The sequence below is a fragment of the Cydia amplana genome, chromosome 26, assembly GCF_948474715.1.
Source record: "Cydia amplana chromosome 26, ilCydAmpl1.1, whole genome shotgun sequence".
NCBI classification, from domain to species: domain Eukaryota; kingdom Metazoa; phylum Arthropoda; class Insecta; order Lepidoptera; family Tortricidae; genus Cydia; species Cydia amplana.
In genome coordinates, this window is record NC_086094.1 from 1,413,407 (window position 1) to 1,434,001 (window position 20,595).

The window sequence follows — 20,595 nt, forward strand, 5'->3', positions numbered from 1 at the left end:
GCCCGGCAGCTGGACAAGCGGTGGACGTTGGAACTAGAGGATGCCAGCGGTGAGTACAGAGAGAGAGAGAGGTCCCAGCAGGCTGTCTCGCAGGCAGCACCCGGAGGCAGCTGCTCAGATAGACGCCTTCGTGAGCCGGCTGCAGGGCGCCCGGCAGCTGGACAAGCGGTGGACGTTGGAACTAGAGGATGCCAGCGGTGAGTACAGAGAGAGAGAGAGGTCCCAGCAGGCTGTCTCGCAGGCAGCACCCGGAGGCAGCTGCTCAGATAGACGCCTTCATGAGCCGGCTGCAGGGCGCCCGGCAGCTGGACAAGCGCTGGACGTTGGAACTGGAGGATGCCAGCGGTGAGTACAGAGAGAGAGAGAGGTCCCAGCAGGCTGTCTCGCAGGCAGCACCTGGGGGCAGCTGCTCAGATAGACGCCTCTCGCAGGCTTCAAATCTTGTAACTAAAATTTGAACCACTTCCCGGTATCTGATTCAGTTGAAATTTGGAGTCGTAATTCCGGTGACAATGCAATAATATGCTAACATGGAGCTGATCTGATGATGCAGTCGGTAGGTAGCCAAAGGAACTCCTCGATGGAAAAATGCAAACACATTAGGTACGCTCATTAGAAAGGTCTCAAGAAGTACTCGATTCGATAGACATTTGAGAAGAAGTACAGTCAGCAATAAAAGTGTTTGACAAATATTTGTTTGACAGTTGTTTATAAAAGCACCGCTGTATTTTTTATATGTATCATAATACGGTGTCTGTTTAGCCTATGTCAGACAGAAACTTGTTTTGTCCAGGCAACTGTTTCGTGGAAAACCCGGAGGCGCCGCGCAAGGACCCGCGCTGCGAGCGCGTCGACTTCAAGCGCACCAAGGACCAGGACCACATGCTGGGCGTGTTCACCCGCGAGGAGGTACTGCCTTTTAAGGGGCTCCCCCACGCCATAGAGAAAAAAAATACATAGAGTGCTCACTCCATACATCAGTTTTAGTACCAAAAAGACTATTAGCATCTAGCATCGAGTAGCGGAACTATCAGTACTACTACTTGACAATAGATGTAGCACCGACCGGAAAGTCTTATGCTGTTGAGATAAGACTTTCCGGTCGGTGCTACATCTATTGTCAAGTAGCAGTACTGATAGTTCCGCTACTCGATGCTAGATGTAGACACTGAAATTAATAGTCTGAACATGTGTATGGAGTGAGCACTCTTGTCTTAATTTCTCTATGCCCACGCCAATGACCTTCGATCTGAATCCCTTAGTTGTCTAATGTTTTTTGTAGCTTCTCATATTAACAACAACGGCTTTAAGCAATATAGTATCCCATATTTATCTTCAAAGTTCATAGTCTTCGAGATATTTGGCATCAAAGTTGAACAATTTTAGGCCAAAAATACTGGTTTTCTGCCCATAACTTTTGTGTTAATTAGTTTAAAAAATTAAAATCCTTGACACGTTTTTCGAGACTAAATATGTAGATTTCGTTTATCTAAGATCCTTCACAGCAAACTAGATACGAAAAAAGTGTTTTTTTAGACTATGTTTAAAAAAATCATAAAAATATAAGCATTCATTTCTTTCAAAATCTGGTCGACAAAAATGGAGATAAAAGATTGAAGAACTGATAGCCGTTTGTCTTATAACATAATTATATCTGTGGTGCAAAAAAGGAGATTCAAAACTTGTCAAAAATCGATGAAAACCCCAGGTAGCCTCTTAACAAAGAAAAAACGTTTTATTATTTAAAAAATATTAATTTATTTATGGTGGCGGTGGACGTTTTATTATTAGTATATTTATGGTCTTCACTAGACTTATATCCACCACGGTTTGTGATTTTGACACCCACCCGCTATCTTCAGTTACCCGTGAACGAGATGCATGTAACTGCGTCGAAATATCGGGAGCTCGAAAACAATACAAAATCACGTTCCATATCCCGGTCGATAGTCAAACTAACCGTAAATCATTCAAAACTGTTTAAAGCTAGTTTCCTTGAGGTGGTTCTTAGCTATTTTTGATAGAAGGCGGTGTGATTAATTTGGCAAAATCTCACAACCTAGTAAAGCCTTTGAACGCCACGCCTATCGTGCGCGGCGAGTCATCGTGAACCTTGTTGGAATGCACTAAGGTTGATATTGCGCTGTAGCCGCGCGTCTGTAGACGTCTTTCCCGGTCAAAGGATACCATCGCCCACACTCCCAACTTCTTGAACCTTATGCCTTTAGCAATAAGGTCCACCGATGGACAGTTAGTGTTGCTGTTTGACTGACTCCATATTCCCAGGTGTCGGACAACCCTGACCCGTCACTCCTGACTCCGTGCGACCCGTCCGAGGCCTCATACGATCAGCTGTCTGCCGATGAAGTCCTGCAGTTCCCAACCAACTGTCCTGACTGCAACGCCCCGGCCGCCACCAACATGAAGCTCACCAGTGAGTGCCCGGAGCTCTGGCTCCATGTGTCAGGTGTCACAACCCGGACCCGTCACTCCTGACTCCATGCGAGCAGCTGTCCGCTGGGGTGCTGCAGTTCCCGACCAACTGTCCTGACTGCAACGCCCCGGCCGCCACCAACATGAAGCTCACCAGTGAGTACCCGGAGCTCTGGCTCCGTGTGTCAGGTGTCACAACCCTGACTCCTGCCGCCACCAACATGAAGCTCACCAGTGAGTAACACCAGGGACCCCTTCACAAAAGAAACCCTTTAAACCAGTGGTCAGCAACCTGCGGCCAGTGAACCTGTCACTTGCGGCCCGCGAGCCTCCATGTCTATTTTGTATGTAATATTGACAAAGACAATGTCTGATAAAGTCATAAAAATAACCGGCCAAGTGCGAGTCGGACTCGCGCATGGAGGGTTCCGCACCATCAACAAAAAATAGAGCAAAACAAGCAAAAAAACCCATCCAAGTACTGACCCCGCCCGACGTTGCTTAACTTCGGTCAAAAATCACGTTTGTTGTATGGGAGCCCCACTTAAATCTTTATTTTATTCTGTTTTTAGTATTTGTTGTTATAGCGGCATCTATGAAAATTTCAACTGTCTAGCTATCACGGTTCGTGAGATACAGCCTGGTGACAGACGGACGGACGGACGGCGGAGTCTTAGTAATAGGGTCCCGTTTTTACCCTTTGGGTACGGAACCCTAACAACAAAGTGCGGCCCGCGTTAACCTATGTGGCCCTTGGCTGCTAAAAGGTTGCCGACCGCTGCTTTAAACGGCTTACAATAGGGAATATTACGCGAAACTGCGTAGGGGGCGCCACTCCCACAATAAGTCACAATCTAAGGGTCTACCGCAAACGAGAGAGTCGACATTTTGTTATCCAACCTGTCTAACCGCCGGTCCCATATTGGGATACCCTCCTCCAATTGAGGGGGGATTTAAATCTTCTCGGGGCAGAGGTGTAGGGTTGGAGCCGGTTAGCTTTATTTGACGTTCATAAGCGCATTGTAATTATGCCTACTTGAATAAACTATCTTTTTATATTTTATTTTTATCTATCACTCTTGCGTATTTGAGCGATAAAGAGGCAGATAGCTGAGTTAAATAGTAATTACCTAATCTACATGTAGGGTCCTGTCCTGAGCCACGAGATTGCTCAGGTGTTAATTTAAACAGATCTTCCGGTATTAAATAGATTAAAAACGGGTCACTCACGTATTTTAAGTCGAAAACGCTAGACGTACCTCACTCCGTAGCTCCGTACCCCGTGTCCGTACACGGTGTGGTGGTAAAAACGGGGTATAAATATATTGATTGGTGTTTTAAGTACATTACTATATAATATTGTCTTCTGTTACCGCGATAGTTAGGGCTCATTTAGATGATGCGAGAACCCGCATGCGAGTTTCATTACATTGCGGCTTTTGATCGGTCGGTTGAATTGGACGTAACCAACAGTCCGCAATGTAACTAAAATCGCATGCGAGTTCGCGCACCGTCTAAATCAGCCCTTACTCATGAAAGTCGTTGTGCGGGTTGCGGGTTGGCGGTGATGTTAAAACGTCCGGAGAGTAGTAGCAAAAGGTGTTTATTGTATTACAATGTTCAATGTTAGAGTTCAAAATGTTAAATAAGTTAAGTCTAAAATGTTATAATGTTAGTAAAAATAGTGAATGTTAATTTCGAATGCACCCGGTCGCGATGGTCCCGAAAAGTACACTAAAAGTAGTTTTACTGTAAATTATTGAGTAATGCATCTTTTGCTGACTAGACGCACGCGCCGCACGAGGCTTGAAACGTGTTTAGGTGCATTGCACCGAACATCTTGACGGGGGCAAACGATGAGATGGGATGAGTTGCTAAGATATTTAAGTGATACAAGGATGATCAACAATGTTTCTAAATCTAAGTAATTATTTTCTAAACGATGTTTGTCGGAACACTGGCGAGCAACTTCTGTCCACTTGCTTCAATTCAATGTTTTCAAGTTTATCACACTTTTCCACTTTTTTCACATTTGCACTGCACTTATCACTATCACTGACGCTGCAATGACGTGCCAGCCCGCGGCGTCCGCGAGGGCTGCGCGTGCGCGGAGCGGGGGCCGGCTCCTGTGCCTGGCCCTGCCCGGCGACACGTACTGGATCAGCTGCTCCTTGTGGTTCCGTAATTATCGATGGTGGTGCTACTTTGACCTTCCACTGGCAGCGCGTCTTTCGACTCGCATAAATAATTATCCCGATGATCACTACACCCCATAGGCAATATATAGCGGTATAGTGATGTATGTCATTTGAGGAGTAGTTGTCCAGAAGAGGTTGATTCTGTTTCATAGTGTTTATTTTGTCTCCTAAGTCCTTTAATTCTTTCTCATTGTATGGGCTATCGCTAGTGCTATTTTCGTAGTCAGATAATGTTATGTTTATGATGTGGTTTATAGGATCTATTTCCGGTGTTAGTATGTTTAGTTTCACATTAACTTTGCTTTGCATATTTTGATGCGTGTGAATAGTAAAGTTATCAGTTTTCACAACGCAATCCTCGTCTACGTTAATAATGTTCGTCTGGGATACCGTCTGAGACGTAACTTGACTCTTGCATAGCGTGCGCAAATGACACGCGTCACAACAGAAGTAAAGGTACTGGTTCAGTTTCGATAGACTTATCCATTTGTTTTGACAAGCAGCTGTGTTTACTTTGCATTGATAATTTTCATTTTTAATGCAGAGGTCTTTGTCGGAATTCATTTTGAAAACTGGAGTTTTGAGGTAGCACATATATGTTGTGACGTCTCGAGTAATGCATTGCTCTATTTCCTTATCCGTTATAGGCAAATAGGCATCCTTTCGTAAATTGATAGCTATGTATTTTTCTATAGGGATAATCGATATCATGTTTCTTCCTGTACTGTGTTGTATGGGTATAATGTTGTATAAGTCATAACTAACTCGGCTCACAAGTGGAATACGGATCTCTATAATCATGTATTGGTCAGTTATCTTGGCTTTAATAGTTAATAGGTGATAAATGTTTTGCAAATTGGTTTGAATGTTATCTATAGGTAACGATAAGTCGCTTACTAGTTGTCCGGATATTATGTTTAGTTCTCGTTGAAATTGTTTAGGGTCGATAATGTGTATGTTCATTTTTCCGTTATATATGTTTGTAAGAGTGTCTAGTAAATTATCCTGAATAACTCTTAAGTGATTTAGTAGGTTATTAGCGGCCATCGCTATCATGTTGAATTGCGCCATGCACTCTGCGGCGCTTACTTCTTTTTGCAATGCGGAAGTCCCTTGGTCTAAGCTAATCAAATGAGCGTGTATCAATTTATGTTGTTTTTCTATGGTATCTTTGTTTCTTAATAACACATTGTATTCGGCCTCCATTATTGATGTCTGGTTTTTCCAAAGGTTGACGAGGTGCTTCTCGTTGTTTTTGATTAGTCCAATGTCCTTTTGATATTGCTCTGCAAATCTATCATCCAGAACTCCAAACAGGGTATTTGCGAGATTTCCGACTCCGTTAACTAGGCCACGCCGTCTCCGGGTCTCTGGTTTCAACTGTTGACTCGATAAAATGCGGTTGTAGTGTTGTAATTCGTCATAAGAGTGACGTAGTTGCAATATAACGATACCACAGTGTGTTAATGTTTTGACTTGTTTACAAATGTTTTCTAGTTGAGTGTTATACTTTTTATAGGCCGTGATTCCTTCCCAATATGGGTTGAGGTTTATTTACGTGAGTTACTTGAACGCAGCTTCCCAATGTTAACAATGACATGAGGTACATTAATGTCATAAATATTGTGGTTGCACATCCGAGCTTCTTGTTAGGTTTCTGTTTGTTCGTTTGTTGTTTAGGCTTGGATTCTTGTTTATCTTGCTGTTCGGTGTCCTTTGGTATTGGTAAGAGTGATAGTTTTATTACTGGGCGCTTTCGGAGTCCATTCTTTGTTTTCAGAGTAACAACTCGAACATACCCGTCTGGTCCGGCGTGAGTGTTTACGACCCTTCCGAGGGCCCACTTTCCTGCGGGTAGGTTGTCGTCGTGTATTACTACCGTGTCATCTATTTCAAGATTCTTCTGAGGTGTGTTCCACTTCGGTCTGGCGGACAGTTGACTTAAATATTCGAATTTCCATTTTTTCCAAATATCTTTAACTATTTTTTGTGTTAGGTGCCATCTCGTTCTAGCGTCCTCTTCTGTTTCTATTACCGTGAGACCTGCTCGGCCTGTTAGGAAGTGTGCTGGAGTGAGAAAGTCAAGGTCCTCGATATCTACAGTTAGTGGGCATAACGGCCTTGAATTCAAACAAGCCTCCAGTTGCGCTAAAATCGTAGAATATTCTTCGTACGTAAGTTTCTGTTCTCCTATTACTCTCTTTAAGTGGTGTTTAAGACTTCGCACTGCCCTCTCCCAGAGGCCACCTGCGCTGGGCCACGACGGGGCATTGAAATGCCATTCAATCTCCATTTCTGTAATTTCCGAAAGAAAGCTGTTGTTAAAAATGTTCCGTAAGTCTTGCCATTGTTCTTGTAGAATGTTGTTAGAACCCACAAAATTTGTTCCGTTGTCAGAATACATGTGACGAGGAGTTCCTTTTCTGGCCGCCATTCTTCGTAAAGCAGCTAAGAATGCTGAGCTCGTTAGCTCAGTCACCAGTTCCAAATGAACAGCCTTGGTAACCATACACACGAAAATCGCAATGTATCCCTTCAATGTTTTTATGCCACGACCTTTGCTCGCCTTTATATCCACTGCTCCCGTATAATCCACCCCCGTATGATAAAAGGGTTTGGCGGGGTTGCACCTGGCTGCGGGTAAATCTCCCATGAGTTGAACTTGTTTCTTTCCCTCTTGTTTCCGGCACGTTACGCATTTGAGTAGCTCTCTTTTCACCGTGTTCATTCCTCCCATCACCCAATATTGTTCTTTAAGCTTAGCCATAGTGAGTCGGGCACCACCATGGAATGTTAGGAGATGTGCTTGTTCTATTAGCAATGTTGTCAATCGTGAATGTTTTGGGATGATTTTCGGAAATTTCATCTCGTATGGAATGTTAGCTTCGTTAAGTCTTCCTTTTGCCCGTAGAATGTTGTTTTCATCAATGTAAGGGTTTAGTTTCGAAAGATTACTTTTTGTTTCCACTCTGTCATGTTTACGTAAGTATTCTATGTCCGTTCCCATTTCTTCTGTTTGCACATGTTTTATTATTGTCAATTTAGCTTTCTGCAACTCCGGTAACGTGAGATATGTAGGTAAAGTGGCACGAGTCGGTGTCAATGCCCGGAGAATCCATGCGACGATTCTTATTATTTTTGCAATTGAGCTATATTTATTTAATAAGTTGTTTATAATGTTGTCTTGGTTTTCCGACTGCGTCAGACAGAGGAGGGTACTGTTGTTAATGTTTGTTTGGGTTATGTTGTTTGAGCGGGGTTTTTTCTCTTCTTCGTTAGTGGTGTACTGTGGATGTTTTAAGTTATCGAAAGTAGGTTGAAATGTTAAGAGCCAGGATGGAGCTTGCCACCACAAAGTATGGTTTTTTAATTGAGATGCTGTGAGACCCCTGCTTGCTGCATCTGCTGGATTATCTGATGACTTAACGTACTTCCACTGGTCTGCGGGCATTACCTCTTTTATTTGTGTTACTCTGTTAGCCACAAATGGCTTCCAGCGGTTCGAGTCGCCTTGTAACCACCCAAGGACTATTTTTGAGTCAGTCCAGCCAAATGTTATCATTTCATGTTTGTTCAAGGAATGTTTAATCTTTTTCATGAGTCTTGTTAGCAAATGTGCACCACTAAGCTCGAGCCGGGCTAATGTTAATGTTTTCTTATGGGGCACAAGTTTTGTTTTTTCTGCCACCAATATTACTCTGGATTGTTGCGGTATTCTCGCATATACTACGCAAGCGTATGCTTCTATGGATGAGTCACAGAATCCATGGAGTTCAATGACGTCGTTTTCTTTACACCCTAACCACCGTGTTATTTTGCATTCGTTGAGTTGTTCGATATCCCTTATCGTCTTTGACCATTCTGAGAGGAGTTCGTCAGAAATAGAGTCATCCCATTGAGTTTGTTCTTTCCATGCCTTTTGAAATAATATTTTGAGTTTTACTATGAATGGGGCGATCCAACCTAATGGATCGTACAGTTTGGAAATTTCGGATAAAAGTGTTCTTTTTGTTAGTTTCTCTTTAAGTTCGGGCATTTTACATTTGAATGTGAAGTTATCTTCGGTCGGGCTCCAGCATAAACCCAATGTTTTTGTAATGTCGTCCATCTTAAAGTTGAATACCATTTCTTCTCTACCCTGTTCTCTGTTTATGTACTCTAAGATTTCCTTGTTGTTTGACGACCACTTTCGTAAATTGAACCCTCCGGTTTTTAAAAGATTGTTTAAATCAGAGACTAACTTTTTCCCTTGTTCTAATGAATGTGCTCCATGTAACAGGTCATCCATGTAAAATGCTTCCTCGACTACTTTCGCTGCTTCCGGAAAATGTTCTCGTTCGTCGGCTGCTAGTCTTTTTAACGTCATCATCGCTATAAATGGTGCAGCTTTTGTTCCGTATGTTAATGTTGTTAGTTGGAATGTTTGTAATAGTTTTTCAGGACTATCTCGCCAAATAATTTTCTGTAAATGTTGGTCAATCTCATTGACAAGTATTTGACGGTACATTTTCTCAATATCCGCCGTAAATGCGTACCTGTATTGTCTCCACTTTAACAAAAGTACTTGCAAGTCTTGCTGTAAATTGGGGCCTGTATACATCAGGTCATTTAAAGATCTCCCTGTAGATGTTTTGACTGAGGCATTGAACACGACCCTGTGTTTTGTAGTTGCTGACTCAGCACGTTCCACAATATGATGTGGCAAGTATGACTCTAATTCCGAACTTGTGTTTGCTGGTTTCATGTGCCCTAGGTCACTATATTCATCCATAAATTGTTTATAAGCTTCTGTTAACTTTTCTTGTTTTTGTAACTTCCTTTCCATGTTCTTGAACTGGGCGATCGCTCGGGTTCTTGACTCTCCAAGTTCTTCTTGAAATTGAGGTTTCATTGGAATGCGTACTTCATACCTTCCGTCGGGTCTCCTCTTCGTGTTTTCTTGATAATGTTTGATGCATTCCTGTTCCTCTTGAGATAAATGTCCTTCTTCTGTAATTTCCTCTACCTCCCAAAATTGTTTGATGTCTTCTAAATTGTTAATTACTACGTTACAGTTGAAGGTACGAGCATTACCACTTATCATCCACCCTAGTTGAGTTTGCTGTAGCAGAGGCTGAGTATAGTCCTCTCCTTTAATCATTCCGTCCATAATAATCTGATGGTAGACTTCGGCTCCAAGCAGTAAGTCTATGGGTCGCTTTACGTAGAATTGGGGATCGGCAAGATTTAGGTTCTGTATAACAGACCACGATGGCTTGGGGAATGTTCTGTTAGGTAAATCGTCCATGAGGTCTTTCACAATGAAAACTTCAACATAGAAAGCAAAATCGTTGTAAAGCGAAGCGCCTTCTATAATCCTTTTCCCTTTGTAGCTGTTTTGTTTCTTTCCAACACCGTTGAAAATCCCATTAAACTTCTCGCTCTTTAAATCTAATAGTTGTACGGCCTGCTGAGTCATAATCGACATTTGACTCCCTTGATCAATGAATGCTCTAAGTGTTGTATAAGTTCCATCACCAGCCTTAACCTTAATCAGGGCTGTTGCTAACAAAACCTCCGAGTCCTCGTTTGTAGGTAATTGCGAAATGTTTGTTGACTTGTTATTTTCCGTAATGATTCCATGTGCTGATGGTGTAGAAGTCGACGGCCCCGGTGCAGAGGTAGACGGCCCCGGTGCTGACGATAATGTTTTGACACACGCCTCATGTATCAGCGTATTATGTCGGCCAGTGCATTTGTGGCAAGTTTTTGTTGAGTTGCATTTATTGCCGTGGTGTGTAAAAAGACAGTTAATACATAGTGCCAATTTTTTAACTGTCTGATACCGTTTTTCTATAGGTAGTTGTAAAAATTGTCGACAATTGTAGATTCCATGTTGATTGTTACACATGGGACATTGGATGCCTGACACGTGCAATGTTTTACCTATTGTTGAAGCTGCGTAACTTTTATTGACCCCGTTGTTTGTGTAAGTAGAGTTAGGATACTGCCGGTTATTATGTTGTGTTTGAAATGTTCTTCGTTGGTTCGTATCGTAAATACTAGATGTGGCTGATTTTCCATATGATTTAGGATTGACAGAGTCTTGTTTTCGGCGAGATGTTTCAAGCTCGTAGGGTGTCGATTTTTCACGATGCGCCACTGACCAAATCTTCTTATTTATTTCTTTTTTCAAACTGTTAAATGTTTCCTCATGAGCGTTAAATGACGTTTCGTATTCGATGTTTGTTTCCGTGCCCTCACTCTCTAACTCCCAATGAAGTGTATCTATCGCTGTCCAACGAGCTTGTAAGGACTTGAGCGCGTCTTCTAGCTCCCATTTATCTGTTAGTGTGTCGACCTCTATACTTCTTACTGTTCTTACAAAAGCCTTCATGTTAGCTAACTGTTTCCGATACATTTCGTCATGTTTACTAGATGTTCCCGAATTTGTTTTAAATTGATGGTTGCCTAAATAAGCATCTTGCGTAGGCTCTCGTACTGCTTCACGCTCTTTAGGGATGGCACCTCCCTGAGTTTGATCCCTTTTATCGTCGTTATCTTCTACGGCCCAAGAAGGTGCTCCCGCTGTTAAGTGTCGCACTACCTGAGACGAAGGTTCTGGCGCTAGCGCCTGATAACCCGCGCTTAAAACAGAATTAAGCACCGAATAAGTCTGTTTTGCACTTTCATAAGTACGGTTCGCATAGTAGGGATGAGACTGACTCTCGATCATTCCTATCTGTTCATGATTAAATTCAAATTCTCGCCACAAGCTACTCAATTGTTCTAACCGTTTCTTAAAATATTCGGGCCTCGTCTTTCTCTCTGCACTATCTTTTTTAAAGTTAGTAAGCATAGACTCAATGGTGCGCTGAATTTCCTCTTGACGGATCACGCTCGCCATCTTGATGTTTTGTTTGTTAGTAAAATAGGAAAGATCTTACTTGAGAATCTTCTATGTATGTCGTTACTGAACACTCCTGCCTCGGTTCGCTGCTGTTGTTGTTGGCTACGCCTTTCCTTCAGTCACCGCTCACCCACAAATGTTCACCAGTTCAATCACTTCACTCACTACTTTAAATTAATTTTATAGCGCGCGAAGTCCACGTTCGAAGGACCAATGTGCGGGTTGCGGGTTGGCGGTGATGTTAAAACGTCCGGAGAGTAGTAGCAAAAGGTGTTTATTGTATTACAATGTTCAATGTTACAGTTCAAAATGTTAAATAAGTTAAGTCTAAAATGTTATAATGTTAGTAAAAATAGTGAATGTTAATTTCGAATGCACCCGGTCGCGATGGTCCCGAAAAGTACACTAAAAGTAGTTTTACTGTAAATTATTGAGTAATGCATCTTTTGCTGACTAGACGCACGCGCCGCACGAGGCTTGAAACGTGTTAAGGTGCATTGCACCGAACAGTCGTGAAATAAAACTAGCACAGTGTAGTTTTTCCTCAGTCACCCGTTGACTACGAACTATGTAAACTTGTAAAGGGTTCGAAACGTCGGGATGTAGAATAAATTCAATATACGCGATATAATCAGTTTTAATAGTTTTATTTTACACATTACTATATTTTAAATTATAAACAGAAACACATAAATGCCATGTCATATTTATACATATACCGCAAATACCATAACCTAATTTGTTTTCAGAGATCCCACATTTCAAAGAAGTGGTCATCATGGCAACGGTGTGTGACGCTTGTGGGCACCGCACGAACGAGGTAATTATTCACTCACCTACGGACCTCTAATGCTAAACTTTGGGTGTCCGTCTGTTATACAGTAATTTTATACTTACATTTAGCGTTTGTGTCAAATCCGGTAGTTCTGATATTTTGCAGACTTGTTTATAACCCCGTCTCCATATCGCGCGGCAAACCATCGAACATTGGCTCGCGCGGCAGCCGCGCGCAATGGATACCGGGCTGCCGCGCGAGCCAACTCGATGCGCGCGGTATCCATTGCGCGCGGCTGCCGCGCGAGCCAATGTTCGATGGTTTGCCGCGCGATATGGAGACGGGGCTTATGATGTTGGGTCAATTAATAATCCAAGTTGGTGACTTCGAGCGCCGAACGCAACTGTGCCAAATATCGAAAAAACCGCGAAAACGCGATTTTGGTTATTACATACTTATAACCCTAAAGTACTAGTTTTTGATAGTAACTTGTCAGGGCGTTTTTAAAGTAGACTAAATTTGCTACAATACGACACCAGAATTGTCTCTGTACATATTGCCTTTCAAAATTTATGATTTTTTGAAATTGAATTCGTAGACTAAGTGAGTGCAGTGAGTATGCACTTTTGTCGCAGACGATGCCGCTTGGCAAGATTGTTCCTAAGGTCAAACAAAGCTGATTTGGCCCGGTAGCCATGAGATCGTACCGTGCCCCCCCCCCCCCAAAAGGGTGGAGAAAGGGTCGGATCCCTAGGTTCAATCTATGCTACATATATTTCTTCCTACTCTTAGGGCTGTCCATAAATTACGTCATCTATTTTTGACGATTTTTTGACCCCCCCCCCCCCCCCCCCAAATCATCCAAAAATCATGCTTCGAATGACCCCGTTTCCTCCTACGTCTTGCTACCATCATCCGATGTCCAGACCCCCCTAATTTGAAATGACGTAATTTATGAATAGCCCCTTGGCAACTAGGGCACGTTATATATCATTCTCATATAATGTTTTCAGTTGTAGTTTACATATGAATACGTGTTATAGTATAATATTTGTAAACATGCATTGTCAGGTGAAATCTGGGGGCGGAGTAGAAGACAAAGGAGTGAGGTTCGAGGTGCGGGTGGCCAGCAGGGATGACTTCTCTAGAGACGTTCTTAAGGTAATTCCCTGGTGCCGTCATAGAGAAAAAAAACCGGCCAAGTGCGAGTCGGACTCGCGCACGGAGGGTTCCGCACCATCAAAAAAAAAATAGAGCAAAACAAGCAAAAAAACGGTCACCCATCCAAGTACTGACCCCGCCCGACGTTGCTTAACTTCGGTCAAAAATCACGTTTGTTGTATGGGAGCCTCACTTAAATCTTTATTCTGTTTTTAGTATTTGTTGTTATAGCGGCAACAGAAATACATCATCTGTGAAAATTTCAACTGTCTAGCTATCACGGTTCGTGAGATACAGCCTGGTGACAGACGGACGGACGGACAGCGGAGTCTTAGTAATAGGGTCCCGTTTTACCCTTTGGGTACGGAAGCCTAAAAAATACATAGAGTGCTCACTCCATACAGCAGTTTTAGTACCAAAAAGACTATTAGCATCTAGCATCGAGTAGCGGAACTATCAGTACTGCTACTTGACAATAGATGTAGCACCGACCGGAAAGTCTTATGCTGTTGAGATAAGACTTTCCGGTCGGTGCTACATCTATTGTCAAGTAGCAGTACTCATAGTTCCGCTACTCGATGCTAGATGTAGACACTGAAATTAATAGTCTAACTGATGTATGGAGTGAGCACTCTTGTCTTACTATATTTCTCTATGGTGCCGTTAACCTTTTTGACGCCGTGTCAAACACAAAAGCTGTCACGCTGACGCCACGTCACCGACGTGTCAAAACTAAAATAAACTTTATGTATGTACACGTAGGTCTATGTTGCTCTGTGGTCTGTGACCGATTAATCGGTCTTTGGCGTTGAACCTACGGTGCTGATATATCGGTCATTGGCATCCAAAAGGTTAAGGCTGGCCAGAAAGGCGTGCGGCGCGGGCAAATCAAGGCCATTCATACATCACCCTGCCTGTGAAGCCGCGGTCCTGGGTTCGAATCCCGGTTGGGCCTTTGTGTGATAAGCACAGATATTTGTTCCTGCGTCATGGGTGTTTTCTATGTACATATTTATTTGTATTTCATATATATCGTTGTCTGAGTACCCATAATACAAGCATTCTTGAGCTTACTGTGAGACTATTATTATAGAGATATTTATTTATTTATTGCGCTCGACCAAATCAATATCAATTTTTAACGAAATTCAAAGATTTTGACCTTTTTTACAGTTTTGACTACCAATTTGTATTAAAGTATCTTTCTGATCTTCAGATACCAATTTTCATAATGATTAGAGCAAAAATGAAGAAATTCAAGATGGCGGCAGTTTTTTACGATTTTGATCTCGGTTTCTGATAAATAGGGTTGAGGCCTTGTAGGCTCTTCTACCGCCATACCATAACGTCCATAACCCCTTGATCGACCCCCTGTTCATGTTACAACTGAAAAAATGTATACATATTGCCTTCAACAACACGTATTCCAAAATTCCTGCTAGCGGTTGTGCGGCAGGGCAGGGCAGATTTTGGACTTTTACTAACTGTGACAATTAAAATTGGATCAATATGTTTTTCTTTGCAAGTGTTGAAAAACTCGTATGAAACACGTGTGCATTGGTCATTACACATATCGGCTTCATTATTGCGCGCTCGATTTCAGCTCAAGCTCACAATATCGCCTCGTGTGTAATGAGGTAATGACCAATGACCGTTGTATCATAATGAACAAACAGCAACACTCGCTAAAGCCGCGTCTCGATATCGCGATATATTGTTCGACCGTGGCAAACCTGTATTTTGGCTCGCGAGCCAATTTTGGCACCATCTTGAACTATAGCGCGGCAGCCGCGCGCGTCAAGCGATCCGACGATCGACCACATTATATCACAAAAATAAATTATTCGGAACGAAGTATAGCCAAATAGAAAAATGATCTGTTGCGATAATCACTACATTTACTGTTACTAGAAACTGTTCAGTGCCGTATTATTTAATTAAAGTACGACACTTTTCATTATCCATGTCTGCTGCCGCGCTCGCGAGCCAACTTAAATATGTACACATCCGTCCCAACTGCGCGCGAACATTCCTTTGCCGCGCGTCGAAAAACCGACAATGAATGGTTCGTCGCGCGGCGCGTTCGAGCGCGCCAATGATCGAGTTGGCTCGCGCGACATCCCGGTATCCATTGCCCGCGGCTGCCGCGCGAGCCAATGTTCTATAGTTTGCCGCGCGATATCGAGACGGGGGGCTTAACTGTCCATCGGTGGACCTTATGCCTTTTGTAATAAGGTTTACGAACTGTCAGTTAACAGTGGGCGATGGCAGGCGTGTCTCACTCCGTGATTTCGTCGCTTTGCTACAGGTAGCTAGAGTCGGACCAAGAAAAGTCTGCAGCGGATTTGATAGCCCCCGCAGTGCAAGTGTTATTTATACGTCATAATTTCATAGAAGTTTGACGTTTAAAATAACACTTGCCCTGCGTGGGCTATCAAATCCGCTGCAGACTTTTCTTGGTCCGACTCTAAAAGTACATCCGTTCGGCCCCACTTTTGGGGAAAGCCATAAGCCGCGCGTGGCGCTGTCGCCACCTAGCGGCCATATCTGTGTTGATCGTAACAGACGCGTTTTGTTAGAGAGTGAGTCTTCTGTACTTAGTACTATTATTTATTCTGTGGCGATGGTACTAACCTATCAATAATATTATCTAGTCAGAAACATGCAATATGGAGATACCGGAGCTCGAGCTGGAAGTGGGGGGGCGTGCGCTGGGGGGGCGCTTCACGACGGCGGAGGGGCTGCTGCGCGCCACGCTGGCGCAGCTCGCCGACGCGCCCGGCGCCACGGGCGACGCGCCCGGCCTGCGCCCCGGCGGGATGGACAGGTACTGTGAGGGTGAGGGGGGGAGTGACAGGTGTATACACGACGGCGGAGTGGCTGCTGCGCGCCACGCTGGCGCAGCTCGCCGACGCGCCCGGCCTGCGCCCCGGCGGGATGGACAGGTACCTGGTTTAACACATACATTGCCACCCAGCCAAACGAGACATCCGCGCCAGGTCACTAAAATTTCGTCATATAAAGCTGTAGTACCACGATCCCGTCTATCGGGTCGTCCGGCCTGGGAACGAAATTATAAAATACCCGATAGTCGGATTTTCGGCACTGAATGCGTTAAACGCGATCGGATCATTAAGTAAAAAGTTTGAAATGATGGCCACTATACGATTCGGACATTGAATTACAAAAGGCTCGGCGGCAAAGCTACATTTTAAATTTTGCGTCGCCCAGCCGGGGGGCGGCAAGTTGTCAGTATTAAAAATGGCGGTCGCCGCATGCGCGGTTATCGGAGAGCTACCATTTCGTGGCATCTAGCCGCACGACCCCTTATGGATTACGGTCAGATGTATTTTCATAAATAATGGAAATACAATAAGCACTAGTTAATAAATAGTTATTTACGATACAAGTGCGGAAAAGAGGAAATTCGAAACGAGTGGCGATAAATTAAAACACGACCAAAGGCAGTCTTTTAAATCGACACGAGTCGCGAATTACCTATTCGCACGTGTATCGTACAACGTTTTACACTACATATGGCACTTTAAACTTTCGACATACGCACGGAAAGTGCTGTTTCCCGCACTAGTTCGGGAAAGTAGCACCATATGTACTGTAAAATTAATTTTGCAAACCCTAAACAGCCACCACTTATTGAGCGACTATTTTTTTATTGTTCAACAGCTTCATAGCGACTATGGAGGATGTGCTGGAGTGCAGGCGTCCTGTGACCATCATACTGGACGACCCCGCGGGGAACTCCTACGTGCAGAGCCTCTCGCACGACGGCCAGCCCGACGAAGGTACTTCACATTATTGAAAGGAGAAAGGAAAAAGCAAGAGAGAACCATCAATTTAAAAATAGAATTCAAAAAATTATGTAATTAAAAAAATAAAGTTTTTTTAACATGCTGTTTTACCGGCAGGCCTCAAGATCGTCCACTACGAGCGGTCTCACGAGCAGAACGAGGAGCTCGGCCTCAACGACATGAAGACGGAGGGATACGACAACTAGACATATTGCTTATCAATAAATTGTAAAAAAGAAATGACACAGTTTTCTTTTTTTTATTTGTTTAGAACACAAAAAGTCACATAATACAAATGGACTTTTAGTACAATGTAGTGTAAACATACTTGGGTGAATCAACTATTTGTGACGTTATCTATGAAAAGGGACCTTATTGTCGATGGCGCTTACGCCATAATTAACGATGCTCCGATATAAATACGCGGCCACGCGACGCCGTGCGGCGTAAGCGCCATCGACAATAAGGTCCCTTTTCATAGATAATGCCCCATTTATTGTTGTTATTCTGTCCGGTGAGCCAAGAGACAATACTGGCATAGTTTGTTAGTCATTGTACACCACCTTCTTCTGACACGCTTGGTAGACGACCCTCTATGGAAAGGGTTTATAAGTATCACAAAAAAGCGTGTCTGGTGAATTTAAATGCCTAAAAATCAGGTTTTAATGAGTGACACAGGAGAACGTAACCATGGCAACGAGTGACAAGAAAAAGTTGATTTACCCACTTAAGAAACAGACCTGGAGGTTCATTAACCTTTTCCACGCCGTGTCAAACACAAAAACTGTCACTCAGACGCCACATCATTGAAGTGTCAAAACTGAAGTTGAACTTTATGTATATGCACGTAGGTCGATGTTGCTCTGTGGTCTGTGACCGATTATTCGGTCTTTGGCGTTGAACCTACGGTGCGGATATATCGGTCATTGGCGTCCAAAAGGTTAATGAGTACATAATGTTGACATAGGTACATAATAACCGCAGAAAGAAAATGAAATAATGAGTCATTCTTATTTATTTAAATTATATTTACCAGTCTTCAAAACAAAATCAGTATTGTGTGAAATTATATACAGGGTAGGTAACAATATATTTTTCACACCACCTATTCGGAAAAGAGCTTTTTCTGCCCTGCTAGGAGGGATCAAAGTGGCACTTTTCCTCCCTGCTAGGAGGGATCAAAGTAACACTTCTATTCTAGCACACTATTTTTTCATTTTTTTGCACATTATTTTTTTAGCTTAAATAATCTGTTTAAGCATCAGATTGTGTCAACACTAAGATTTTTCATTTTCCTCAGAGTTGATGTGAAAAGCAGTATGTGTCACACGGTATCAAAACTATTTCTTCTTGGGCGTTAACACTTGAATCCCTCATTACGCTCAGGATTCAATGTACGCCCTTGACGGAAATATATCATTTTGATCCCTTGTAACACAAACTACTATTATTACTACTAAGATGACAAATTTTTGGTATCGGATTGGTTTATTAAATGAAGTGAGTATTATATGCAATTCCTAAGGGTTACTGGCGCCCCTTGGCTCTACCTAAGAGTAAAATAAAAAAGCTTTGTATATTCCATAAAAAAAAAATCGCCGACATAGAGCGCGAAATTTAAAGAGAGTCGGTTTTAATTGGACCAGAGCCCGTCACTGACAGTGTCAAAACTGACATAAACGCCATCGAGAACGTAATTTACTTTATATACATCTCGTTCGCACTAATATGCGAGTACGAGCGAAATGTATAGAAAGTAAATTACGTTCTTGATGGCGTTTATGTCAGTGCCAAACTGATGGTAGCCGTACTGCAGACCATTTTTATGATTACTAGACACTTTTAAACTTTAAACTGTGTTTCCTTACATGAACTTCCAAATGATCTTTTCTGTGGCTAGCATAACTACAATGATCACACTTGTAAGGCTTTTCACCACTGTGTAGCCTTACATGAACTTCCAGGGTATCTTTTCGACGGCTAGCATAACTACAATGATCACACTTGTACGGCTTTTCACCAGTGTGTAGAGTTCTATGATTTTCCAGGATATCTTTTCGACGGCTAGCATAACTGCACTGGTCACACTTGTACGGCTTTTCACCAGTGTGTTTCCTTTCGTGAACTCGCAAATATTTATTCTGGGAACTGGCATAACTGCACTGCGTACATTTGTAAGGCCTTTCACCTGTGTGTTTTCGTTTGTGGACAAGTAAAACAGCTTCATGGGCAGTAGTATAACTACACTGGTCACACTTGAACGGCTTTTCATCGGTGTGTTTCTTTATATGAACTTGCAAACAATATTTTTGCGAACTAGCATAACTACACTGGCCACATTTGTAAGGCCTTTCACCAGTGTGTTTTTTCATATGGGCTCGTAGGCCACTTTTAAAATTACTAGCGTAACTGCACTGACCACATTTGTAAGGTTTTTCTCCTGTGTGTTTTCGTTTGTGGCTTAGTAAATCACATTTGGTGGCACTAGCATAACTACACTGCTCACACTTGAAGGGCTTATCACCAGTGTGTTTTGTTACATGAACTTGCAAAAAATATTTTTGCCAAGTAGCGTAACTACACTTGCCACATTTGTAAGGCATTTCACCAGTGTGTTTTTTCATATGGACTAACAGACCACTTTTATCTTTATAAGCATAACTGCATTGATCACATTTGAATGGCTTATCCCCAGTGTGTTCCTTTACATGGTGATTTAACGAGCTTTTGCGGGCACTAGCGTAACTGCACTGTCCACACTTGTACGGTTTTTCACCAGTATGTTTCCTAACATGAATTTTCAAATTACTTTTACGGCCGCTAGCGAAACTACACTGGTCACATTTATGTGGTTTGGTGCCAGTGTGGGTCATTTTATGATTTTGAAAAGTTCTTTTGTTCGCACTAACAAAACTACACTGGTCACATTTGTGAAGGTTTTCACCAGTGTGTTTCCTTATATGAATTAGCAAAGTACCTTTGTAGGCACAGGTGTAACTACATTGTTCACATTTGTACAGTTTTGCACCAGTGTGTTTCCTTACATGATTTTGCAATGAACCTTTTTGGGTACAAGTGTAACTACACTGTTCACACTTGTATGGCTTTTCACCAGTGTGTTTCCTCACATGAAATTTCAAAGAATTTTTGCGGGCACTAGCATAACTACATTGTTCACACTTGTATGGCTTTTCACCAGTGTGTTTGCTAACATGAACCTGCAAGTTAATTTTTTGGCTGCTAGCATAGCTACACTGGCCACACCTGTATGGCCTCTGATTACTATGCATATTTCTCAAATGCCTAACTAAGCATAGTCTTGTAGCTGTT

At 42.7% G+C, this 20,595-nt stretch overlaps 1 protein-coding gene across 1 annotated transcript in view; it reads left to right on the plus strand.

Moving 5' to 3' along the window:
* Nucleotides 1–20,595, plus strand: part of LOC134660168 (zinc finger protein ZPR1) — a 200,906-nt gene that overhangs the window by 3,717 nt on the left and 176,594 nt on the right. The window contains exons 5-11 of the mRNA XM_063515899.1: nucleotides 794–909; nucleotides 2,287–2,434; nucleotides 12,270–12,340; nucleotides 13,367–13,456; nucleotides 16,111–16,283; nucleotides 17,141–17,259; nucleotides 17,383–17,464. Of these exons, the coding sequence (XP_063371969.1) occupies nucleotides 794–909; nucleotides 2,287–2,434; nucleotides 12,270–12,340; nucleotides 13,367–13,456; nucleotides 16,111–16,283; nucleotides 17,141–17,259; nucleotides 17,383–17,464 (799 nt within the window). The remainder of the gene's footprint in view (nucleotides 1–793; nucleotides 910–2,286; nucleotides 2,435–12,269; nucleotides 12,341–13,366; nucleotides 13,457–16,110; nucleotides 16,284–17,140; nucleotides 17,260–17,382; nucleotides 17,465–20,595) is intronic.